This window comes from Ochotona curzoniae, unplaced genomic scaffold, assembly GCF_017591425.1.
Source record: "Ochotona curzoniae isolate NIBS_2020 unplaced genomic scaffold, NIBS_Ocur_1.0 contig_4504, whole genome shotgun sequence".
In the NCBI taxonomy this organism is placed as follows: Eukaryota; Metazoa; Chordata; class Mammalia; order Lagomorpha; family Ochotonidae; genus Ochotona; species Ochotona curzoniae.
This window is the reverse complement of record NW_024466309.1, coordinates 1,996,860-2,023,887: the sequence shown is the minus strand read 5'-3', so window position 1 is coordinate 2,023,887 and position 27,028 is coordinate 1,996,860. Positions and strand designations below refer to the sequence as shown.

General features: G+C 39.6%; 1 protein-coding gene across 1 annotated transcript; it reads right to left on the bottom strand.

Annotated features, from left to right (window-relative positions):
* Positions 1-79: 79 nt before the first annotated feature.
* On the bottom strand, positions 80-26,529 carry SERPINI2 (serpin family I member 2). Its single transcript, XM_040986386.1, has 8 exons — positions 26,280-26,529; positions 23,149-23,379; positions 21,063-21,257; positions 20,787-20,979; positions 10,650-10,747; positions 7,876-7,962; positions 4,504-4,593; positions 80-156 (listed from the first exon to the last, which is right to left on the bottom strand). Exons 1-8 carry the CDS (start codon positions 26,524-26,526, stop codon positions 80-82), a joined length of 1,218 nt encoding a protein of 405 aa, XP_040842320.1. The 5' UTR covers positions 26,527-26,529.
* Positions 26,530-27,028: the final 499 nt, after the last annotated feature.

The following is a 27,028-nucleotide window of genomic DNA, read 5'->3' as shown; positions in this document are numbered from 1 at the left end:
AGAAAACATTTTAAAGATGATGTTTGTTGATTGATCATTTTCCAGGAATTGTTACGTGTTCTGAAACGTTCCTCTTTATTTATAGTGAATCAAAATCTCTCCCCTTCATTGTGTCAGTATCTGGATTTGTCACTCTTCCCATAAACAAAATCGACTCTAGGGAAAGAAGAAAAACATGCATTAATTTCTAGAAAAAGAAAAATGACAGTATTCAGTTTTTCAGGGTATTTTGACAATTCACTTAGTCTTTTTACCTACAAGAAAAACAGGCAATGTCTGACATGAAATTCCTTCTCCTTTATCTAAAACACACCACTACACCTTTGTTAACTATTTGTCGCTAAGTATGGAGCAAAACATAACACCCACAATGGCTTGTCATAGAAAACCGTGTTAGTTCTGCTTTGCATATAGAAAAGCAAAAATAAAGTGACATACAGGTGTTCTAGATAGAATAAAGTAGCCAGGCTGACACAGCATAACAAGATGGTGATGAGCATGGCAGAGATCTAAATCCTAAGCAATCTATGATTAGAATGCAAACACACCAGTTAAAAACAGGTTTTCCTGCCTTCTTCTCTGAGCCAAAGCTTGCCTGACCACTAAAGACAATATTTTCAAACTAGTATACTTTCAAATCCTCGTCAAGCTGACCTAATGGCCAGTAATTAGACAAACACCTATTTCCAGCCATTCTGTATTTGCAAGTGAAAAAGAACTAAGAACCACAGGTCAAAACAAATATAAACGATTTATCAAGCTTATGTAACTCCTTTTTTCAGATTTATTTATTTTTATTGGAAAATCAGATATATAGAGAGGAGAGAGAGAGGAAGATCTTCCATCTGCTGGTTCACTCCCCAAATGGCTGCAAAGGCTGGAGCTGTACTTATCCAAAACCAGGAGTCAGGAGCTTCTTCCGGGCCTCCCACGTGGGTGCAGGGTCCCAAGGCTTTGGGTTGTCCTTGACTGTTTTCCCAGGCCTCAAGCAGGGAGCTGGATGGGAAGCAGGGCTTCCGGAATTAGAACCGGCAACTGTATGGGATCTCGGTGCTTGCAAGGAGAGGACTTTAGTCACTAGGCTAAAGGGCTCTGTGTAACTCCTTTTAAATAATGTAAGGGAATTGATTATGAAGGATCAATGTCAAATTTAACCTTGACGTAAAATCCTTATTCTCAGATATAATAAAATTATCTGTATGTCTATATATATATATAGATATAGTATTATATATTACATAATTTTAAGGCTACTGAAAGTGATGTTTGGGTTTGAAATAACAGTGGAGTGGTTCTTTTTTTTATGCTAGATTGTTCATATTGATGACCTACAGTCAGCACAGCCAATACCCTGGAAATTGACAGGAGATTTCACCTTTTCCCTTACAGTAAATAATTGTAATCATTAATGCCTTGCTTCACAGTTTCACAAATATGGCCCAAAGCGGTAGCCTAGTAGCTAAAGTCCTTGCTTTACATGTGCCAGGATCCCCTATGGGTACCGGTTCATGTTCCAGCTGCTGCACTTCCCATCCAGCTCCCTGCCTGTGGCCTGGGAAACCAGTTGAGGACGCCCAAAACCTTGGGACCCTGCACCCACGTGAGAGACCCAGAAGAGGCTCCTGTATTCTAGCTTCAGATCGGCTCAGTTCCAGCCCGTGTAGCCACTTGAGGAGTGAACCAGAAAACAGAAGATCTTCCATTCTATATGTGTTTGTCCCCATATATCTGTGTTTCCAATAAAAATAAATAAATATTTTTAAAAGTTTCAAAATGGTTCTTGGTAAACAGGAAACAAATACCCATAGTCCTCTAATATATAATATTTTTATCAGGATGGATATTACATTCTGTCACAGTAACAATCAGCAGGCAGTCTTGTATCTTAATGCCATGGCATTAAAATCCTTGCCAGAACTGCTTGAAACTTTTCAAAGACACTGATTTATACAGACACCGACATCATGCTTGAAGACAATGGCTGAAAACATAAACATGAGGAAGTGTATGACATTTTATAAAAGCCATTGGTGCCAGCTTTTTCTGCTTTCCTATTTCAATGTGAGTCACCAAGCTACACACCACTGAAGCGGGCAGATTAGCAAAACATCCTGTTACACGACAGGAAGGGATTTTAAAGCAAGTTAAAGCATGGAATAAAAATGTAAATCACAATTATTTTTCTTCTTTTTTATATTGTGCTCCCTATATTTAACCAATAGCTGCAAATATCTTCTATATAAGATGGAGATAAATTTCACCTCTTAACATTAAATATGATATCACATTTAAACCTAATTCTTGCATAAAGTGAGTTCCTAATAAATAATGTATAGTCTGCTTCTCCTATGGACCCCAAGAGCTCAGAATTCCAAACGCAATGATGTGTGACATGTATGGAGTAGTGTAACCACAGCAGTGCTGCTCATCATGTCCCCTCAGCCACAGCTATGTCGCAGTATCTGCAAAGTTGACCTCCACCCTCAGTCTACAAAAAAAGGGAAATAAATTTTTCATTGTTCTGAAGGTTAGCTTAGGTGAGCACACTGAAATATAAAATCCACTGAATATGAATAGATAGGGTATAGATTTGCATGCAAAATCCTGTTTAAGGAAGTGTCAACTCTGGTTTAAAATCAATTATTTAAACCTAAAATCGTTCCTCTTCATACTCAGAACTTGTCAACTGAATACATTTTGTAATCACGAAGCCACTTATTAGGTCAGTATGGCGGTATTCAATCACTATCTCCCTTAATCCCACAACTTCCTAGGATTCTTTTGTGATATAAAAATAGGTAAATCACTGAATGTGTATTATTTCAAGAGAACAAACCATTCCAACATTTTATATGGCATTAATGTATAGCTACTAATAAATTACAGGTCATTCATTTTAAGCAATTCATTAAAGCAGTAAACATAGTCTGAAAGTCTCATTAAAATAAGATCATAAAACACTAAACTTGTCTGTTTTCATGGTTAGTGTTATCACAAATAAACAAATAAATGAGTCACTTAGATCTTTGAATTTTCACTACCATTTTACGGATAGCTATGGCATGGTCCTTAGTATATAACAAGTCATCAACTTGGAAAATAAGAGTCAAACCTAATTATTCTAAATGTCATTATCCACTTGTGCTTTGTTGCCTAATGCAGCTTATTTCCTTCTGTTCTCTATATTCAGTAATTAGATACTAATTGTAAGCAGTTAACATTACCCAAAGGTTACTGTATAGATCAAATGACATACTTAGAATATATTTTATCACTGACATATCTACTACTACAACAGAAGTCATGTTAGTACAACCTCAGCAATTTTTAAATTATTCCAGTTTTTCCAAGAAAAATTCTCAGACTGATCATTCAGACTGGGTTTTTTTGAGCCTGGAAAGGCAGGCTGATGCACCCCTCACTGGGCCAATAATATGAGTATCCCCAGTTGCTAGAATACAGGCAGGTTCTGACATCCACCTATTTTCCCTGTAAACCAATGAATAGAGCAAGTTTTTACATTTTCATTCCTTTATTCAGTTATTAACTCATTTATGTTGGTTGGTGGATTGATTCACAACGAACATTGAGTGGGTGCCAACCACGGTGTTATAAGCTTCATGTATTCTTTTATGTAACTCTAATAGGCAAGTATTGGAATTATGTTCCAATAGAAAATTATGACAACATGGTTTGGAGATGATAAGCAACTTAATCTGAAGATGAGTAGTTGGGCTGCCCTTGAGGCAGGTCTAATACTTCAGCCCACACTCTCTCTGTGCCTGGAGTGTCCAGCACTCGGAACAGACATTTCAGCACATACCGCAATGGGTACACACGTGAGTAAGGTGCAACTTCTAGCCTTGTGGTCTACCATACTACACACAGGGGCATTAAGACTGCTGAAGAACCAGTTCTAAGCAACATACTTCCTTTCACTGTGTTCACATATCTGTCCTCTGTTCATGAAAACTTGTGCCACAATGTCTCTACAGACAATTTGAAGTTTCAGTGTGAAGTGCCAATGCAATCCACTCCTTCTTCTATCACACAGTATGCTTAACGGAATCACGGTCATCAGTTGTCCAAACTGACGTTCAGTTGAGCCTTGCTTTCTCCCCAGAGTTTATGCCAATAAAGTAATCACTTGAATCCACCTCTGAAATATTTCATGACCACAATTCTGAATTTTCTCTTCTATGATGGCATCACAGTTGACCTTAATATCTACTCTTTCACATTCTGACTATATGATTTGGAGGGAGTGTTAGTGTTAGGAATGGGAATGTAAAATGACTACCACTTACAAAACGTCTGGCAGTAAAAATTACTGTCACTGTCCTATTTTGGGACCGTGTCATCACTGAAAATACAAAGAGTGATTCATAACAGGTACTTAACCAATGCAAATAGGAAGAATAAACAATTTAATATAACAACTAGAAATTAGGACTCGGTCTGCATAACTTGATAGCTCCCCCAGAAAATTCTCCAGAAAGGTACCTGTTGGGTTATTCTTCATTATAAACAGAAATGGGCGGTTTGCTATAAATTGATTTTGAGCCAGACTCATAATCGTCGGGATGTGCATACCTACGAGACAGAGACAATTGTTTAACAATTCCCACTGAGAGATCAGTACAGAACACATTTCCCCAGTATTCTGTGCACGGAACGGTTATTTGTGTGAAGAGTTTGAACATGCAAAAATAATCACTATCTTCTAAATGGAGAAATTTGTGATGAGTTTCAAAACCGAGTGCAAAAGAATAAGTAATAGATCTTTCACGGAATAATTCTAAATTTGTATTTATGCTCAATGAGGAAGAAAGCCAGATACTAAATTGAATTCAGTAGAAGTAGTTTGAAATGTTATCTCTTAAATAGTAATTCTCTGACCACTTTTAATATACATTGTATTATTCATTTTCATAAGATTATTAATTCTTTCCCCCATCCAGATATTTTGCACTTCATTTGCATATTTCAGCCTTGTGGCAATCACAGATAGTTGAAATGATTTATTTTGCGCTTACTTTTCCTAACGTATTCTGTGAACTCAGAGCTTTTAAGACCTGTCGCTTCCTTAAAATTATTGTAAGGATAATCAAATCAGATAGCTGCAGATTTGGAATGAACATTGAGGATTTGCCAACAACAGAGTAACCAGCGTAAGCAAGGTCTATTTGATTCCTGTTCCAATTTCCAATGGACACTGGCTTTCTTGCTATTGGACTCCTTCACAGCAGAGGACGGCCCAAAGCCTTGGATCCCTGCACTCACTTGGAAGACCTGAAGAAGCTCCTGGCTCCTGGCTACACATCAAGAGAAACACATCAGACTAAGGGACTTCTCAGCAAAAACCCCTAACAATTAAGAGAGTGGAGTGATAGGTGTTAAAAGAAAAAAAAAAGTCTAACCAAGAATATTGTAACCAGTGAAGTGATGCTCTAGAAGTGGAGAAACAAAATATTTCCCAGTGAGGCAAACCCTGAGAATTCTTCACAGAAGAGTCTTGCAAGAAACTCTAGTCAGGTCACATTGCTAGGTGTCTATTTCAACGGTGGAACAATCCACTGATTATCTATACTAACTTTGTTAGCTTTTTTTAAAAAATAATGTCTCTGGATTAAAATGTCTCTGTGAGCCAGCAACCTCACCTAAATGCAACCTTTCAAGTTCCTTAAGAATTGAATTCAGAATATAGTTGTGATTGCCAGAACTAGCGAGAACACTGGAGAAACAGATGTGGGGAAAGCTTGACGGATGGGTCACAAATTACAGCCGAGATGTTCTCGTGTTCCATTGTACAAGTAGATGACCACACATGATGACCATGTGTGGTAATTTCTCCAAAAATAAACAGAGGAGAGGATTTGGAATATTTTCATCTGAAGGAAATAATAGGTGTTCAAGGAAATATGTATGTTTAACTACATTGAACATTGTACAGTATAAAAATACATAGAAGAATTACATGGTGCCTCATAAATATAATTTTGCATGTCAGATAAAAATAAATATGTAACACAAAAAGTAAATTGACAATATAATTAGGGGAATATTTTAATAATTTTTAAATGATGCAAAATTTTGAAATATTCGGGCCTGGCACAATAACGTAGCGGCTAATGTCCTCGCTTTGAATGTGCCATGATCCCATACAGGTGCCTGTCCTAACCCCAGCAGCCCCGTTTCCCTTCCAGCTCCCTGCTTGTAACCTGGGAAAGCAGTCAAGGATGGCACAAAGCCTTGGGACCTTGCAACCACATAGGAGACCCAGAAGAAGCTCCTGGCTCCTGGCTTTGGATTGGCTCAACTCCAGCCATTGGCGGCCGCTTGGGGACTGAATCAGCAAATGGAAGGAAGATGTTCCTCTCTGTCTCTCCTCCTAGCTGAATATCTGCCTTTCCAATAAAAATGAAGAAATCTTTAAACGTTTTTTGAAACATTCATTAAAATCAAATAAGATAAAGAATGATCTAAAAGATTAAAGTTTTTTGATGTTAATGAAAAGGCTTTCCTCCCCTCTCTTTTTGAGTTATTTACATGCACCGCAATACTATTCAACATGTATCTGTTGGAGAAAATATAGCGTAGAGGAGCTTCTCAAATGGAATGCACGCAAAACACTTATTATCTTGAAAAGCACAGACCGTCGTTGAAAAGCACAGACCGTCCAGAACTGGGCCTGAAACCGACATTGCTGCTCTCTCAAGGGGAGCGTGGGCATTGTCTCTGCTGTGTGTGTCACAGCCACGCTGACCAGGGCAGGCTGCACCTCACGGCCCACCACTGGCTCTCACACTGAAACACCCGGCCCTCTGAGTCCCACCAGCACAGATTGTAGTTATTTCTGAATGAACCTGCAGTTGAGTTTGTGAGCCATTGACTTAGAAACAATAAAATATGGTTTAGAAAAGTAGCACAGTAACGTGGTCTAATGACAGAAAAAAGATTCAATGCAGTTACTGAACAGAGTATTCCTAACCAATCTCGATTTCACAGTTGTGCTGTAAGGTTTTCTCCACATCCTATCTGCTATTTAGAAGGCAAATAACTGGGCACCTCAAGTCTTAATCAAATTCTTGCCTTTCTCTTTTGCACTATGCTGTAGCCGAAGCTATGTATGAATCTTTACACAATCATTCTAGACGTTGAAAGACAAAAGAACACCAGGAACAGGAAGGCGCTAGCCCCGACCTGACCCTCACACTGGGGTCCCAGAAGGGACTGGCACCCTGACCCTCACACCAGGGACCCTCAGGGGGCTGGCTCCCTGACCCTCACACCAGGGTCCCTCACGGTGCTGTATCCTGACCCTCACACCGGGGTCCCTCATGGTGCTGGTTCCTGACCCTCACACCGGGGTCCCTCATGGTGCTGGTTCCTGGCCCTCACACTGAGGTCCCGCAGGGGGCTGGCGCCCTGACCCTCACACCGAGGTCCCTCAGAGGGCTGGCTCGCTGACCCTCACACCAGGGACCCTCAGGGGGCTGTCTCCCTGACCCTCACACCAGGGACCCTCAGGGGGCTGGCTCCCTGACCCTCACACCAGGGTCCCTCACGGTGCTGTATCCTGACCCTCACACCGGGGTCCCTCATGGTGCTGGTTCCTGGCCCTCACACTGAGGTCCCGCAGGGGGCTGGCGCCCTGACCCTCACACCGAGGTCCCTCAGAGGGCTGGCTCGCTGACCCTCACACCAGGGACCCTCAGGGGGCTGGCTCCCTGACCCTCACACCAGGGTCCCTCACGGTGCTGTATCCTGACCCTCACACCGGGGTCCCTCATGGTGCTGGTTCCTGGCCCTCACACCGGGGTCCCGCAGGGGGCTGGCACCCTGACCCTCACCCCTAACTCCACGTTTCCCTACCAGTCGATGATGCAGCTTCACTGCCTTCTTCGTTTATTTCAAAGAAAACTTTTTGCATGATGCGTGAAACGTGCACTTCCGATGAATCTGGCAGAAAAAAAAAATACAGCGACACATTTAAGGGTTAAAAATAAAGAGCCATAACCTCTAAGGTTCAAGATTAATGACACTTTCAAATAAAGTAAGAAAAGAAAAAGAAAAACTTTCCCGTTTAGCCAATTTACTGGAAACACATTTGGTTTATCTTTTTACTCCTATAGTGATAACATAGAGCTAGATGGAGACATCGAATTTCTTTCCCTCTGTAAAAGGCAGACAAAGAGTGATACAACTCTATCAGGTCAGGTCAAAGAGAGATGCTTGAACAAGCGGTCCAGCCTCCCTCCGGCAGGCTCCGAAGACGGGATGAAAGAAGCGTTCCAGATCTGACTTAATTTCATCCTATGTATTCAAACTCAAAGCTAACTTGCCTTTCAAATTCTGTATTCAATTCTGATCTGATTTTAAACAGAATGTACTTTCCTTCAAGACTGGTAAGGATAAAGAGCTTTTGTGTCGTCTGTTATAAAATCACCTCAGAGCTGTGCATTAAAAACCTGTTAAAGGGTTCAGTGTGAAAGTGCCTTACCGGTTTGTTTGTTTTCCCTGAGAGAGAATGCTTCCCTATCTCCCCTGGGGCAATTACTGCGTCTGAAGTGACCCTGACACAGAACCGCAGAGGGCGGCGCTGCTGAGCGGCAGAATTGAGCCCTGTCAGGCTGGCTTTACAAGAGCATACACATCAGTGTTCCAGATTCAGTTTTGCGTGCAGTTGGTTTCCATCAAACATTCGTCACATAAGTTAATTGGTTGGATAAGAATGCCAAGCAACAGAAAATTATAAAATAGAGAAAAGACAGCATCAGAAGTGTAGAAGAACTGAAGTTCAGCAAGTGGTCTCTCAGGATCGTAAAGTGATGCCCTCCTCTCCCGGGTTTACATACAAGTCCAGCTCAGTGACAAATATCAGATAGACTCAGAGACCTGGGCGTCACCCCAAGTGCCCATCGAGCAGTCAGTGGAGCCCTGATCCCTGTCTGGCTGCCTGGTGTTGGTAATCCACTTCACTGCCTAGGGAAGCCTGGGAGAAGAGCAGAACTTGAGAGACAAGAAGTTAGAACAAGGACTCTGGTCTTCACAAACTCATAGCTGCTACAATTTGGTAAAAGATTTTTCCTTAGTTTTCCTTAAAATTTCAAGTGCATTTTTGCTAAATAATAATTTAAAAAAAAAACCTTCTGAGAGCTGTGTAAGTGGCCATCAGCATATCCCTTCTCCCATTGCTTTTCTGTGTTCAGAATTCACTGAGCATCTGTTTTGTGCCAGAGGTTGAACTAGGCTATAGCTTTTTATTGCCAAATAGTTTTACATTTGCAAACAAAAAAAAAAGTTAAAGAAGCACAATGAGTTCTATTAAACCCCTTACCCAGTTTTCCCTATTGTTAATACCTCATATTAATATGTTTCCATACATATACCTTTAATTTCCCCAAAAGCCACTAAGAATGATATTAGTGAAAATAATTCAAATAAGTAACCTTGGGAAAAAAGAGCAGAAAATGCCGGTTGTGTATTTTTCTCTGCACAAATTGTTTTATGAAGCACTCCAGGGATATTGTCTTTCACAAAATACTTGTGAAAGGGAATTTTACAGAAGTTACCGATTGCCGGGAATTTGTGTAGTGAGTGCTCTTTCGAAAAGTCCAAGGTTTTTTGAGTGAGACTTCTAAGGCCAGAAAGAGCAGAGATATTTGAAACGCAGTCTGATTTCCTGCAGGCTGGTGGGGTGGCTGGCCTGCGGCGCACTGAGTGCCCCAGCGCTGTATTACCGTGAGCGTCTCAGTCCTGTTGGGGATGCTGGCGGCAGAGGTCAGTGCACCTGTCAGCGTGCAACAAGCTGGACGTGTGTGAAGGTGGCAACGGGCATCCCCCCGTGAGACCCATTCCTCCAAGAGAGCCCCGCCATCCACCCTCCACACAATTTACATGTCAATGAATCAATGAATGCCTCTTTAAGCCCGAGGTATTTATATGAGGCTACACAGACACATTAGAAGGACAAGATGCGTGATTAAGCACCACTTTATAAACACAAGGCTCAATTCAGAAAAGGGTAAGTGACTTGGGACAAACGCTCCTTAAATCCCTTTTGCTCTGTGGTCATATATATATATATATCTTTATATGATTATGTAAATATATACTATCAAATAAACTATAATGGAGTATATACATGTATAAGTATGAATATATTAATATGTGTACATAAAAACAGGGTGATTTAAAAGCCGTCTTGATGACGTTGCACCACTGAGCACCATGGCCGTGCGCGAATGCTCAGGTCCTCTGGGCACAGGTGCTCCAACTGAGACCTGCTCCAGTCCTACGCATTCTGCTGCCCAGGCTGCCGGCGGCACTGTGACAACGGTCCCGTCACCTGCGGCTTGTGGAGGCTGATATCACGGGAACCTCTATTACAAAGCTGACATTTGCAAATTAGTTCAAGAGTTTTATCAGCTAGAGCTAAGACTGATGGAGATTCATCGTTATAATTCCTGTTATTCAGATAAGGAAATCCAAAAAAGGACAGAAATAAAAACATATATAATAATTCTACCTACATTACCTCATGGGAAAGATGTTTAGACTGTTTGCCTGACATTCTAACATGCATGGTTAATGCAACACCAAGAAGACAAACGAACATGAGCATTCCCAGACAGCTCTCAACCTACCTGTTATTCCAGAGAGGTCACAGCCACCATTGAACAGCTCAGTCACGTTCAAAGAATGCAAAGGCTCTTTGAAATCTAATTTTTGTTCTACTTTAAATCTGTCAAAAAAAAAAAAAAAAAAACCAGAATAAAGGAAGAGAGACGCCAAGTTCGGGCACATTTGCTGCAGCTTTTTTTATTTTATTTTTAACAGATAGCAGGTGACTTGTAAATGTTCCTAGAGTGAAATCTTTTGTTTTCATGGTCTCAATTGTGTTTCCTGACATATCACACCATTCTCCCCCACGGCCCATCAGTCAGGGATGTATTGCTGGTAACTGGCTTCCAGAGTAACAGTCGGTGGTCAGGAGGAAGTCTCTACCTTGAGTTCACAGCACCCAACAAAACTGGTTATAAAGGCTAAGTGTCCAACAGGTTGGCGCCTTCCAACAAACGGGAGAACTTCCCTGTAGTAATTATACCACCTCAGCTTTTTCACACCATTAACGATGGTTCCTGGAAGATGACTAGGATGCTGTGAGCACAAAAAGGAGGCGACGGTCTTGGGGGGAAGACAGAGCTGGCTGCTGAGGCACGCGGAGGCACACACAGCTGTCACCGCTGCTGTCTGCCAGCACAGCTACTACTGTCTTCCAATTCACGACACACAGGGTCCTTTTCTCAGTAGAGCCCATGAAGGGTAAAAGCTTGAAAGGAAACAACATTTCCTTCAAAAGAAACTTAAAAAAGCAAAATGTATCGGGCAGAGGTGGGAAAGGAGCTGAGCAGTGCTTCAGAAGCTGGGGTGAGTTAGGACTCGCTGTCCTCTGCATGCCTCAGTACACCTCATCTGTGAAGAGGAAAATAACCCCAAAATCCAAGACTCGCAAAGATTCCAAATCAACAGCGACTGCTGAAGCACTCTGACATTTAAATAAAAAGGAAAGAGTTAGTATCTTCATAGATGCACATGCCATTAACTTGCTTTTAAAAAATAGATTGGAAACTGCAGTTATGAAAGACTTGCAACCTTGTCGAGCAGAACGCATGCATATTTCCTACATCAGGAAAATACCAGGAAACTGTGCCTAAGGAGTGTTACCTGCATGCCCTGAGAACTCCCTGTGCTCCTTGCCTTGATATAAAGGACCTTTATAGGTTCAAGGACCTTTGCGTGTCTAGCAGAGAGAGCCACAACTCAGGCTTGAGATCAGCGTGGGTGATTTAATCAGATCATCATCTTACTAGTGAAACACTGAAACAGCTTCTTAATTATAATTCTTCACAACAGTGAGTGCCATGGCAAAACTGCGCTGTGCCTGAATCAGTCATTGGTAAAAATAATCTGTACTTTTGAAAGACGTTAAGTCGTTCCAAACCCTAGATTACTTGGAATGAGCAAGCATGCACATCAAAATCCACTGATGCGGGCCCGACACGGTAGCCTAGTGGCTAAAGTCCTCGACTTGCACGTGCCAGGATCCCATATGGGCACCGGTTTGTGTCCTGGCGGCCCCGCTTCCCATTCAGCTCCCTGCTTGTGGCCTGGGAAAGCAGTCGGGAATGGCCCGAAGCCTTGGGACCCTGTACCCGTGTGGGAGACCCAGAAGAAGCCCCTGACTCCTGGTTTCAGATCAGCGCATCTCCAGCCGTAGCAGCCACTTGGGGAGTGAATCAGCGAATGCAAGTTCTTCCTCTCTGTCTCTGCTTCTCTCTATATCTGTCTTCCCAATCAAAATAAAATAAATCTTAAAAATGTCCACTGATGGGAGCAGCATGTGGCCTATTAAGCGCCAGCTGGGACACGTGACCCAACCAGTGGCACTCGGGCACCCGTATCCAAGGCTGAGATTGAGGTCCTGCTGCTTGCCTTCAGTGCCTCCCCTAGGCTGCTCATTCCGAGAGTCAGTCAAAAGCTGTCTCTCCCCAGCTCTCTCCATCTCTGCATCTCAAACAAGCGGTTTCAAAAACAATAAAATCCAGTCTGACCATAGTAAAAAAAGCTTGTTTTATAGCATTTTTTCAACATTCCTTGTAACTTTCTACTAAAGAAGACAAAGGCAGCATGGTGGCATTAACAGGAATTTATGTTTTTATTACCACAGTCTTTAAAGTGAATAGAGCATAGGACTTTTCAAAATTGGAGAATATACATTCAAATCTGCCAACGAATTGGCTATATTTAGTATAATGACCAATAATTTGGGGATAATGACAAGAAATATTGTAATACTTATTATGATACCTAGTATCTAATTATAACCAAATAGCCACTGAAGTAACAATCTTGCAAGAATATAGTTCAATGAAACTCACAGCAATAAAAACTCACCCATTCAGACATTTTATGAAAGTATAATCTGTAACCAGCCCCTAATTATCTGTAATTATTGGAGCCATGAATATCCAGATGTGAAGCAGCACTTCCAAGCATTAGGCACTTAATGCAGATTATAGTTTTAATCTTCAAAAAATCCTAGCAAGTCAGCAATTATCATTACCACTAACACATAAAAATACAGGCTAAGGAAATACTTTTCCAAGTTCAAGGTCAATACAGGTGACAGAATCATGATTGAAACTCAGCTCCATTAGAAATCAACTGCCTTCTGATCAAAACATTATTCAAGACCAGCAGGTCATAATATCTGTAGGCTAAAGTGTGTTCATCTTCATTCCATCCAGGGCTCATTTCATTGCAAAAGGCAAAAAATAAGAAGCAAAAAGGCCAGACAGATGATTAACACTGAATAATCATTAAATGAGTGTTTTATATATACAAACATCTATTGCTTAAAAAGCAGTCTACTCTCAAATGCTACCAAATTATGTTATGGATGTCACATGAGTAAGACCTGCTGAAAATTCAAGAAACATTCAAATTTCTGTTTTAAGACAAGCCTTTTTTTAGGGGGACAGAGGTCCCTCCAACTCCTTCACTCTTTGAGATCTTTCTCAATGTAGACTTAAGTCATTCTTGGGCCACTTGGTGTTGCAACACAGATAAAATTGTAAATAACATCGAGGGCTTCAAAGTCTCTCTGAAGTCTACCCCAGAACTTTCCAGAAATCTATATTGCCCAGTTAATGTCTGCTTTAAAGTGAAAAGAAAGCACAGTTCCATCATTGTCTTAATAAACCCAACTTAGAACTTCAAGACGTTTTATTCCCTCCTAAGCCACATTCAAAATCACACTCTCTGGGGCGGGGGTGGGGGGAGGGAACAACTGCTTTCTGCTTTGCTAAGTTTTTACTCATCTCCATGTAGCTACCATTTTAAACACTCATTGCATATGGGTAAATTGTCCAAGTTTCTTAAGTGACCTCTCAGGGTTTAGATCTTATTCTCTTTAAAAGTCTGAATAGCACTGCTAGGCTGAAGGCAGCAAACACCACTGCAGACCACCATTTTCAGACTAATGCTCTGTGTTGCATTCACAGAGGAAGCACATCTCTCTCCTGCTCTCCTGCTCTCAAGCAGTTCACAGGCCAGTGGAGAAAATAAACAAATAATTTTAATATAACTGCTATGTAGAAATAAACACAAGGTTGAAGAAGAATTTTCCCAGCAGAGAGAAAAAAAAGATATTTGTGGAATCCTATATAAAGCTAGGCTACCTCACCAGGCCCCATAAAGGCTTTCTAAAACTCCAATTTTGTTTTCACAACCCAACAGAAGTTCTCTTCAAAAATATGAAGATAGGTCCCGACATGGCAGCCTAGCAGCTAAAGTCCTAGCTTTGAATGCACCAGCATCTTTTATGGGTGCCAGTTCTAATTCCAGCAGCCCCACTTCCCATCCAGCTCCCTACTTGTGCCCTGGGAAAGCAGTAGAGGACAGCCCAAAGCCTTGGGACCCTGCACCTGCGTGGGAGACCTGGAAGAGGCTCCTGGCTCCTGGCTTTGGATCAGCTAGCTCAGCTCCAGCCATTGTGGTCACTTGGGGAGTGAATTAACAGAGAAGTTCTTCCTCTCTGTCTCTCCTCCTCTCTGTATATCTGACCTTTCAATTAAAAAATAAATCTTAAAAAAATAAATATAATAAAGGGAAATAGAATCAGGAGAAAAGGAAATTTTCAAACATGTTACTAACATGAGGAAAGTCATGGTAATTAACAAATATATCTTTTCAAAACACTTTCCTAAATCAGCCCACCATCTCTCTTGGAAACCTTCAAAAGCTGCCTTTGCATATGGGACTTACCCTTCATATAGTCTTTGCCTATCAGTATAGCTTTTGGTGCTCACTGGCCAGGTGTTTCCGGAATGCCTAGTCTTCCCTGCCTATTCCTGCCCATTCCTCTTCGCTGGACAATCCTGATGGTCCTGGTGTATTTCCCACAAGAACCTTCTGTGGTTCTAAGGATAACCATTTTAGTAATAGGAAGCATAAATGTCTCCCATATCTGCTTTTGCCTTTTGCCCATAACAGAGTCTCAACCTCTGCTTTTCAACAGAAATCAGCTATTTAGGAAATAATAAATTTCTAACATCATAAGGCAAAAGACAAAGATCTAAGCCTTCCTCCCCCAGCAGTAGTTGAATAAGTTTACCTTTTCCTTATCTTAAAGTATGAGACATATCAAGTCAGACTACTGATATGCAAGATGTAGTGAAAATATAAATACTTAAGCCTTTAAGTCTCATACAAATGAAAGCCACTTTTTTATTTGCCTTCCACAGAAAAGTGACTTACATTTGTATGAAATATATATATACATATATATATACATAGCAACTTCTCCCCATACATGTGAAAATAAAACTACATACCCAGAATATTTACAAATTACCAAATCTACTGTGCAAGTATGTGTTAAACTCTCCAACATTAAAAAAAAATCTTCTAAGTTATTTTCAGTATTATATTTAAACAAGGTAATATGACCAGCCTAGCTAATATCCAACTTCAGGACAATGCCTAAAGTTAAATCCCTTCTAAGTTAGAGGAGAAAGCAGTGGATAGCATCCAACAGTTTCAGAGTATACTTCATCTTGTTTACCTCAGTTTTAAGCTATATATCAGAGGGAAGAACTGTGCTTTAAATAGCAACTGTAATCTAAATTATCACTTATTTGCTCCCTGCTATGGTAGTTCATATACAAGCATTCTTATCGTCAACTTCTCTTTGTATCCACCTAACTTTGCAGAATTTAGGAAGGACACTTTTATGAGTAGCAACATGCCTCGCACTGTATTACTCTGTCAAACCCCTAAGTTCCAGCACTTTACAAAGTATTTTATTTGGAAATAGGCTTATTTTATTTGGAAATAGGGTCACTACCCAAATAATTAAATAATTAAATAGTTTAAATAATTAAAATTGAGGTCACACTGTCTGATATCCTTACAAGATATGAGAAAGCCACGTGAGGACAGATAAACACGCGACAAAGCAAAGACTGGAATGACACGCCTACAAGCACAGGAACACCACAGACTGAGGACCAAAGCCAGAAGCAACGAAGGAGCGAAGAATTCTTCATGCCCACTCAGAGTGCGCATGGCCCTGCTGACAGCTCACCTTAGAATCCAACAGAGCTGTGCCAGATAGAAGGTGTCTGTTGGGTTCCGCTATCCAGTACGCTTTGCTCTTTTGCTGCACCAGAAAACCAACACACCTGTTTAAAGTCCTTCAGTTTTGCCAAAATCTTTTGCTTCCAGTTTAAAAGCAATTATACCCTCATCCAGGTGTAAAAGAACCACACTACCTGGATAATGCAGCAGAAATCTGCCACTCTTTGCCTTGAGCATCCAGCCAGCTTCTGTATTCCCTCTGCTGCATGGAGCACAGATCTTAAATGGGTATCTTTTTGTTGTAAAGGAATTGTTTACTTAAGGAAAAAAGATTTCAGAACTTTCAGTGCGTTACTTTAATTCTTCACAGACTGAATTCAAAAAGTGTGTTCTATGAGCTAAACTTTTTAAGGAACTTAGCACACATATCAAACATTTCCTTAAGAAATGAGAACAATTTCTGTCACTGAAAAGTGAATATATTTGAAATGTGATATTGTATAACTGTGATTAAATAATCAAGATAGGAATTTTATGTTCTGAGAATTGAAAAGACAAATGTAAAATATTCTCATTTGTTTCTTCGTGAGAAACTTCTAAGTGAATGATTGACATCCTGTGATTCATTACACTGCCTCTATTCGAAGGAGGAGGCGCCGTGCCAAGGTCCTCAGAGGTAATGAATTAAAGATGACAGGAAAACTGAATTCTGGACTTGAGCTTGTTAAAATTAGATAAAGGATAATAACATAGAATTTCTTTCCCTGGAAATATTTATGCAATTTAACTGAACAGTACTCAGTTAGCACATATTATGTTTATAAAATCAATAAATGAGCTAGAGAATGAGACATAACCCTTTCATCTCAGAACTTCACACTCAACACGGTAGGCAAGAGTGCTAGCATGAAGTGCCAGTACAACGTAACAAGGACATGACACTAGTCTGCATGATACATTCTAAAAATAAGGAGAAATCGCTTGTTCTGACTAGGCCTCTCTGGGAGAATCAGTGTGGAAGTGGTTATTTCAAGTGGAGTCTTGACTGTGAATTGACAGGGCATGCATGATGGCACAGCTGGTTCACCACCGTCTGTGGCACAAGGAATCCATATGTGTTCTGTTTTGTGATCTGGTTACACCACTTTCAATGTACTCTCTGTTTATGGCCTGCGAAGGCAACAGAGGACACCTCAAGTCTTGGGGCCTTTGAGTCCATGTGGGAGACGGGAAAGAAACTCCTGGCTTGCAGCTTTGGACGGTCCAACTCTAGTCTTCGCAGCCATTTGAGGAATGAAACAGCAGGTGGCAGATCTCTATCACTCCCTCTTTTTCTCTGTAACTCTGATTTTCAAGTAAAATACATAAATCTCTTTTAAAAAATTAAAAGATGAGTTGCTATTTACTTGTCAGACATTATGGAAATGCACCTTCAAGAAAAGGGGATGCAATGGGAGAGACTCAGATTGTGATTATAGTTTGCAACTAACTGTGCAGTGGCCTTCTTAACAAGGAAAAAAGGCATCATTTCTTCATGTTTATTTGCCAGAATTTTTGCTGTGTGAGGAGAGGTATTGAGACACTTCCCTTGAAACCACCTTTGAAAAACCACTGGTGGCTGGAAGTTGTATGGAACTGTGAAGTACAAACCACTAACTAATGTTTCTGTTTCTATATAAACATAGATTCCAATTCATCTTACAAGACAACTAGTTCATTTTTATGAAAATAATGAAGCTTTTCATTACACAAATAGAACTAGAAGGGCAGAATATAGATGTTTCATAAGATGAAGGCACAAACCATCCTGTGGGTGACCTTCTCTCTCTGTCAGGAAAAGGTGAAGGACCTGGGTGCTGTGTAAAAGGTAGATGATAAGGGCTGGGTCCTGATACAATGGCAATGAAAAGCTAAGGAAATCAACAGGTAAGAGGTGACACACAGCAATTGGCTACACTTCAAGAGTGATCATACCTAATAGCACATGACTTTGTTCATGTTCTACAATGAAACACCACCAAAAAATGCAGCTCACTAAACATGAATGTATTACCCTACAGTTGTGAAAGCAAGTAGCCCAAAATCCAGACATTAGGAGTTTCTTTGGGGTGCTATGGACCAAAGACTTCTTAATGCCTTTCCTTGGCTTGGAGAGGCCATACTGATTACTTCTCTTCATAACCTCTCCCCTTTATGTGGAACTCTTGCACAGATGTCCCCTCTTTCCAAGGACAGAATTCATAATGGACCAGACCCCATTCTAATTACCCTGCTTTAACTTGCTTACTCTACAATGTCTGTATTTCCAAATAAGGTCACATTATCAGGTTACATTATGGGTTAAGGTTCCAACCTATGAATTAAGAGGGATGAGACAGAATTCAATCCATAACATTTGTGCTTGGATGAATTGAAAGAAGCCTGATACCTACATCATAGCAGTGCTTATATGAGCACAGATTGAAGAGACTGTCTAGACTCAGCAACTTGAAGGAATTTATGGTCTTTGAAAGATTCCTTAAGGAATTCCTTAAAATACAGGAAAGAGAATTCTGGCAAAGTCTTCCATTTTCTATTGTCAGTTGACTATAAGATGCTTCCATTATTATTAAGGCTCAAAAAGCTGGAAATACTTTGGCTATGAGTTTTAATAGCCACATTTTATGTTGAAAAAGAAAACACAAACTTCAGAGTAACCAAGGGAGGGACTCTAAAGACCCACAGTTAGTATCTGATACGGAAAGTTATTAACTCAGCATTAATTTGCTCTAAGATATTACTCTTTACAAACTTCAAAACAGGAAAGTTGAGGTGAAGATATGCAATGTAATTTCAAAATTCATTATTTCAGTTATTTGAAGTAATCTGTCAAATGTGCAGTTTTATTCCTAGTGTTTGGAACATAGTGGAAACTAAGAAATTACATAGAAAGTCTTGGAAAGAATATCACCCAACAGAGATCTGTAGGTGATAAGGAATTGGAAAACATCAGATTTAGAAATTCAGATTTTTATTTGTGGGGGTATAGGAAAAAAGTGAGTCAGGGAGCAGGAAAGAATCAATGGAATTGGCAGGAAAAGCATAAAAACAAATGAAAAAAATACATTAATACTTGGATCAAGAACTAGAATTAGAGTAAGAAAATCCATGAGATACAACTTTTTTTTCTAATTTATCAAGAAAGGCAAGGGTAAAAATAAGATTAGACAGAGCTGCCGCCAGAGCTCAACAGCTAATTCTCCACCAGCATATATTGGCATTCCATATGGATGCCAGTTCTAAACCTGGCATCTCCACTTCTGATCCAGCTCCCGCTAGTAGCCTAGAAAAGCAGAAGATGAACCAAGTGCTTGTGAGCCTGCACCCATGCCAGTGACCCAGATGAAGGTCCTGGCTCCTGGCTACAGATCTGCATAGCTCAGGCCATTGCAACCATTTGGTGAGTGAATCTACCTCCCAAATTAAAATAAATAAATAAATCTTTCAAAAGCAAAAAAAAAAATAGATTAGGCTAAGTTCTTGTAGATTTTGAATTGATTTATGTGAACACAAAAGTGAAAGATTTTGCTTGAGGATTTTCACTTTTTTAAGAAACAAAGAATTGAATCATACAGTAAGAGAATATCAGCAGAGCAGTGGCTGCAGAGCAGAGGTAACTGCCTGGCTTGATCTAACTCTTGGTACACAAAGTTCTCTCAAGGAATCCAGACCTCTTCCTTGATGAGGTCAAGAATAACTGCTTTCTAGGGTTTTTCAGAAAAAGATCATCAACTGAGGTGAGGAGGAGTGACTGGGATACACTCAGGACTGAACGTGTTGAAGGAACAAAGACTAGGAAGCACAATATTACAAATCCCCGACCATGTGTGACCGCAACATGCAGCACAAGCCAAGAGGTGTAGACCGATGGGTAGGAAAAGGAGAGAGAAACCTGCTGGACCTGGAGAGACTTGGAGAAATTTAGGAATCAAGAAACAAAATACAACTTACTAAGCAACTCTCCTTTAAAAAAAATATAATGAAGTGTAAATTGAGTTATTTAGCCACAGCTTTCGCTCTCAAATTTCGCCCATTATTTAGAAGCACATAATAAGAAGTTAATGCTTATAATTATTGCTCCCCAAGAATCCCTTTGTAATTTCCATTTTGTACCAAGTATCTAAAAATTGTACTTAAAGATTAATAAAATTGATGATAGGATTTGTACTTCGATGACTGTTATGTCACTCTCAAAGGTGTTTTTATTACTTAATGTATACTATTCTAAGTGTTTTTTTCAATTTTGTTTTCATTAAACACAATATAAGTTAAATATTTCTAATACTTGTTAGAAGAAAATGTGGGAAGCTAACTTAGTATGATAAGCAGATAATCAAATAATGATCACTTTTTGTTCCAGAATTGAAATGTTAAGACATATGCTACATCAATTCTTGGGGAAAAACCATCAAAATTGACTAATTAAACTCCGTCTTTCTCACAGGGAAGCTATGCGAGTGTGGCTAGACCTTCCTCTTTGCCCTTAAAGCAGATGAGGACTTTCCAGTGCATTTTTCTTTCGTGCTGCCTCTCATCCAGCTATCCAAATGTCTCCATCAACACGTACATAAGCTGCATTACAGTGAAATAACATCACCAACCTAGGAATGCTGATTTCCACTGTTTTCTCATTTATCTCGGAGGACCATTTCAAGATCCGGTGAGCACTGAGCAGTTTTTCCACTTCCTCCATCTTCACACCTTCTCCAGGAAGTATGAGAATTAAACTAAATTCATCACCTTCATAAGGCAGCTCCAAAACCTGGTAGTTTATGGAGAATTCAGAAAAGTAACCTGAAACAAACAACAAAAACAGTCATCAGATATACCTGACAATTCCCAAGACTGATTTTACAAAGTATACTGTCTCTTATTACCGTATTTTGTCCGTAGGAGAGCCTTCATCATGGGAATTGGGACTACTGACCCATTCTGCTTAGTAAAATTCATGAGCTCTGTGTCTTCTTTTCTGAATTTCTGTTTCCAATTTCCCTTGAAATAAATAGCATTTACCAATACGAGCCGAGTCAGGGGGCCGAACTCCTCCTCTGAAACCATGTCTTTAATTTTTCCTATTGAAAGAGTGAAGGAGAAAGCAAGAAGAGTTACCCAACAGTGATTCAGTGAAACTGAATTAGGCAGGCGAAAGCAAAAATATCTTCCACAAATCAGTTTGGAATACATTTCAGGTCATCTAAACATCCCAACTTTGAGAAAGATGGGAAATGATATTGAATGTCACTGAGAAAAGAGTGTAGATGAGTCTTCTCTAGGCAGTAGGAAAGAACCAAAATATCCCAGCAACAGATCTCTGTACTGTGGTGATCTGCAACAACTGTTTCCCATGCAGAAAGAATAAGATCAAAATATTTATATATTTTTTTTGCATATTTACTGGTATTACTGAAATTGCAGTTAAAATCTTTGGCATAGCTCTCATTATTAGTAAAGTAATAGCACACTCAGATATGCCCCTGTAACATCAGAAAAGGAAGATTGGAGAATGCTAGAGTGATTCTTCATTGCTAAGAAAGCAGTTTTCTATTTCAACAGCCAACGTGCCATTAGAGCTTCTGAGAAATATGTGTGAGTCCAACAGAGCTGTCTGGTTTGTATCCATTTCATATCCTGCGAGCACTGCTTACCATATCTCCCCACAATTTAGGATTCCTGCTATGAAATTTCCCATAGAGAAATGCAGTCGTGTCTCACACCATCACAATCTTTCTCGCGGCAAGAAACAAAGAAACAAATCACTGTCAAGCGAGACCCTAGCATGGCAGTGCACATATATTACTATGATGAAGAGTTTCAATACTTCTGAAATGTTAATAGCACATTCTGTTTAAACAGATCCTAGACCGATTTTGAGGATTTGAAACCAGGTATGTCTGACTTTTAGCTTCCTCCGTTCCTTTGTGATCACTATGGATATATTGTCACCTTCAATGAAATTCAAGTTTATATTACCATGTTTCTGATGATTAACACTCATTCTTAAACACTAGCACAAACAAGTACAATGTGCTGTTTGGGAATGGCAGTTATCACTTGCACCTGGCCAATGACTGCAGTCATGCTTCCGTACATGAACAGCTTACGTCTGAACAAAGATTATTGCTAAAACTTTTCCACTAAGAATTCTATAAATGGATGTCTCAAAAAAAATAAATAAAAGTGTTAGAGTTATAAGCCAGTTTGGACTATCCTAAAATCCTCCAGTTCAGTAAAAATTATGCTTCAACACTATAAACTGCTAAAGACAAAAATGAAAATAGGCACAAGACAACTGAATAGCACCCTATAGCCATTTTAAGGTGTATAGCAGCTGGTTGTGTATAAAACAAAATAGAAATATTAATTAGGTAGTCACAGGACGTGGTTAAGAACTTCCATTTTCTAACATATTGGTCACTGAATACCATGTCAATTAACTCCAAAATGTTGTGAAATGTTGTTGATGTTATGCTGTGGCTTTTAATTGGTCGGGACGATATTCTGTCAGCTCTGCTTTCAGACCAGAGATGGTCTCCCCAAGAAAGTGTTGAATTTATCTGGACAATAAGATGGTGGACTCTATGCATAGTACCTGCTTGCAATGAAAGAATCATGACTGAATTTGAACTGTAATATCACAACTAGGTGGAGGAATCCACCATGCGGGGAGGGTACAGGGAGGGGTTGGGGGAACCCCAGAGCCTATGAAATGGTGCCATAAAATGAAATGCAATAAAAAAAACTAGATATGACTTTAAAAAAAAAAGAATCAGTATACTTTCCAGAGCAAACTGAAATTACTCCTGGCTTTTAAAATGTAATACTAATTTAAATAACAGTGAAATGAAGCAGCAGATTTGGTCCTTTGAGTCCCAGCAGAAAATTATTCAGCCATTCTTTACTTTAGGATATTAAAAACGATGGACATAATGCCAAATAATGACTTTTTAAAATGGGAAACTTTACCATCGGTTTTGCTTTCCACCCAGGTACTTATCGTCTCTGCACAAGCCCTTGCATCCTGAAAATCCACCAGCTTTACAGCACTCTGAAAAAAGTCCTCGTTGCCATGGAGATACTCTTGTCTCACAGTGAATCCTTCTTGAAGGTAGAGGGCACTGGCAAGATGAAATGTAAATCCTTGTTTTTTCTGAGCGATGGCAGAGAAAAATGACTTCAGCCCAGAAAATTCTTCTCCTAAAAAATAATTATAATGTATACTGACACGTGGAACAACACAAAAACAGCAGTTTCCAGCTTGTTATCTGAGCTTTCTGATTCATATCATCAACTTTTGCACACTTAGGGATGACCAACGAACCTTTCCAAGTGAGTACAAATAATTTAAATGTTCACTTTGTTGCATTTTGTGGAGATGTCAACTTTTTTAAGATTTGCTTATTTATTTATTTGAAAGTCAGAGTTACAGAGGAGAGACAAAGAAAGGTCGTCCACTTACGAGTTCACTGCCCAAATGGTTACCGTGGACAGGGCTGAGCCAGGACAAAGACAGGAGCCAGAAGCTTCATCTGGTCTCCCAAGCGGGTGGCAGAGGCCCCCCAAACTTGGTCAAAACATTCACACAAGCAGAATTGGTAGTGGAGCAGGCTGGACACCAACCTGTGCCAAGATGGGATGCCTACATTTCAGGAGGAAGCTTTATCTGCATACCACAACAATCACCCCAAACAGTCAACTGTTAAATGGGAAAAAAAATCCATGTGAATTTGCAATAAGAATATTCACTTTCATCGACTTGAAGGGTGCCTGTCTTTACATGCTCACTCAGCCCATTTTTTGGTTGTTGTAAGTTTGTATCTGTAGCCTCATAGTCTACATTATATGAATAGGTGACACGGAATGGAGTGCTAGTGAATGCTGATAGCAAGTATGCCAGTGATGAGCAATCTTTTCCTCAATATTACTTTATTTCAGATTCAGAAAGGAGTTTTCTCCTAGAAGCAACCGTACCTGTCCAGGTTTTAAAACAATAAAAACCTTTCACCATTCCCACCATAGCCACTAACCGAGTGAGCAGTCAAAGTCAACTAAGAAATCACTATCGGCCTACTATCCAGCACGGGGTTGTTCTGACCACAGTCTTGCCAGGAAGCCAAGTATGCCCAAGATATCTCTGCTCGGAAACTCTGCTCTGTAACGTTCTGTTCAGTACCAAACTGTGCTGACATAGTTCCATTCCTTCTCACTAATCCCGAAACTCAGTCACTGAACTCTGGGAACTCCATATCAAATAACAACTTCTTTGAGGGTCTCTCCACTTTCATAGCTTAAAATTAATTATATTAAGCTCATCTCTGGTGATGCAAACCAATGGTTCAACATTGGAAGATGCCCACTAAATAAGTATAGCAAAAGAAAATTACTGAATGGAAAATGTTATCAGGAACCCAATAAAAATTAGGGGTGCCTTTGCATATAGATACATTTTTTTTAATCAGACATTTTTGTGCAAAAAGAGCCCTTACTGGGGGGCTGCCACTGCATGACCTATCTCATCTTATTGGGGACATATGCCCCCTTGTTCTTGGGCAGAGAACAATCTTTACAATTTTGCAGCACTGTAATGGGAACACCAAGATTCTCAGTTCACTAAGATAAAACAATTTCAGTGACAACTGTTTCTATAGGATTAGATTTTTAAAATTTCAATAATTACTTATAACCTGTTCATTCTTTATGTAAATAAAGAGTTCATCTGCTTTTCTTGTTTGTGTAATGACTTCAGTTCTAATCATTTGTTGGTTTTGAACCAGAAACATCTCGATAGTAAGAGACTAACAGGAAAAAACTTCTCAAGACATAAGAACTTCTCCAAAAGAATCAATTAAGATCAGAAATGTAGTGACAGAATTGGGGAGTAATCCTCAGCAACTTACAATTAATGAACATCTTTAAAGGAATGAGAAGAAGAGAAAGGACAAAAAAGAAGTAGTTCCAACTCATTTGCCATAACTACTAGATGTGTGTCATGTATTTAAGGTCTATGATTGATGACAAACCACTCCCCTTTGATAAATCAGTGAACTCAGAAATTAAGGCAAAAATGTCAGGGGGTAGCACAAGAGAATCTCAAACATTCTGCCTTATGAGAGTGATTTAATTTACAGACTAATGATCTCATTGAGCATTGACTAAAAAGAATCCATATGCATGACCCTGAATAAGTAATAAGAGCAAGTGTGTTTCATTTCCTTAAATAAATCCATGTAGAATCTGTAGGTCATGAGTGGAATATAACTTAATGTTTGATTGTGTCGGGCATCCAGAATGTGGAGTGGCCAATTTTGTAAGCATGTGGAGACCCAAAAATGAGAACAAAAAAAGACATAAAAGCTAGAGTAGCTCAGCCAGGAGGAACAAGGAAATTGGCTAATCCATAGGGACATGAAGAGACTTGCCAGATACATGACTTGTGCCAAGTCACAAGGTCATTTAACTGCAGATCAAGGTTCTTAGCTCACGGCATTAGTGGAAGAGAGTAGCATCCTCAATTTATGATGAGATTGCAGCATATCATTTAAATGAAGGCAATTTTATATAAAAAGAAGTTGGTGACAAAGAAGTTACTAGAATTTTCCTTTGTGTTATTTTGTGATGTCATTGTATTCCACTATATACCAGATTTAGTCTTGATTAATCTCAGTAAATCCTATGACACCATTTCCAGGAATATTTATATTATGTGATACATATTTGAAAATTAATAAAGCACTCAGAAGATATGTAGAGCTGCTTCTCTGATAAGCTTGCAAAGTTAGAACCTCTGAAATATTAATGCCTTTAAGTAGGTTCATCTTACAGAGAAACACAACTAACTAAAACTAGCTAAACAACCAGAAAAAGATGTACAAACATATACACAATTTCGTATATGTATGGATGTTAATTTCTTAGCAAATTATCTTTGTAACATTTTCATTAGGAAATGAAACATTTCCCCACTTTATTGAAATTTTTATTTTCTATAAGTTTTTAAAAATTTGCTCAAATGCAATGACACAGAAAATTTATCTAATATTTTAAAAATACATTTCACCATATCTTATCAAATATACATAAACATGAAAGACCCTTACCAGGTGAGGTTCCTTGAAGTTTTAAAGTTTGTCTTATCTGCTCCTGTGCTTTTCCTTTCGCTCCCAGTTGTATCATTCCAAGAACCAAAGTTGTTCCCAAGGGAGAAAAGATAATATTATTCTTGTGAGATAACCCAATAGCTTGATAGAGATCCGCTGCAAATTCTGTATTTTTTTGAGCCAAGCATCTTGAGTTTTGACTTCCAGAAATAAGCATGAGGAGACTCCACAGCAAGATCATATCCATTTTTATTTCTGTGCATTATGAATTCAGATTTAGTTAGTTTTCCAAATAGAGTTCACTATGCCAAACTTAGCAGGAAACTTTCTGCACGTTACAACATGCTGCCTTATGAACCCACATTATCCTGCACGTTACAACATGCTGCCTTATGAGCCCACATTATCCTGCACGTTACAGCATGCTGCCTTATGAGCCCACATTATCAAAAGCAGATTGCCCAGTGCTATTTTTCTGAATAGGAGCGTCATTCAGGAGAGTTGGTGTATGTGGTAGTGGTCTCTTGTAGACTCCATCAAGACTGAGTGCAAAGCATTTTCCAGTTTCTTAAAAATCACAACAGCTACTCTGACAGCATAATCAGTGGTCACACTCTAGATAGCCACGTGGTATCGTGGCTTTCAATGGGATACTGAAAGTGGAGGGACTGAGTAAATCTTACAGTCAGCAAACTTCTTCCCAAACTATTTACACATGGTTTATAAATACGGTGGAAACCTGAGGTAAA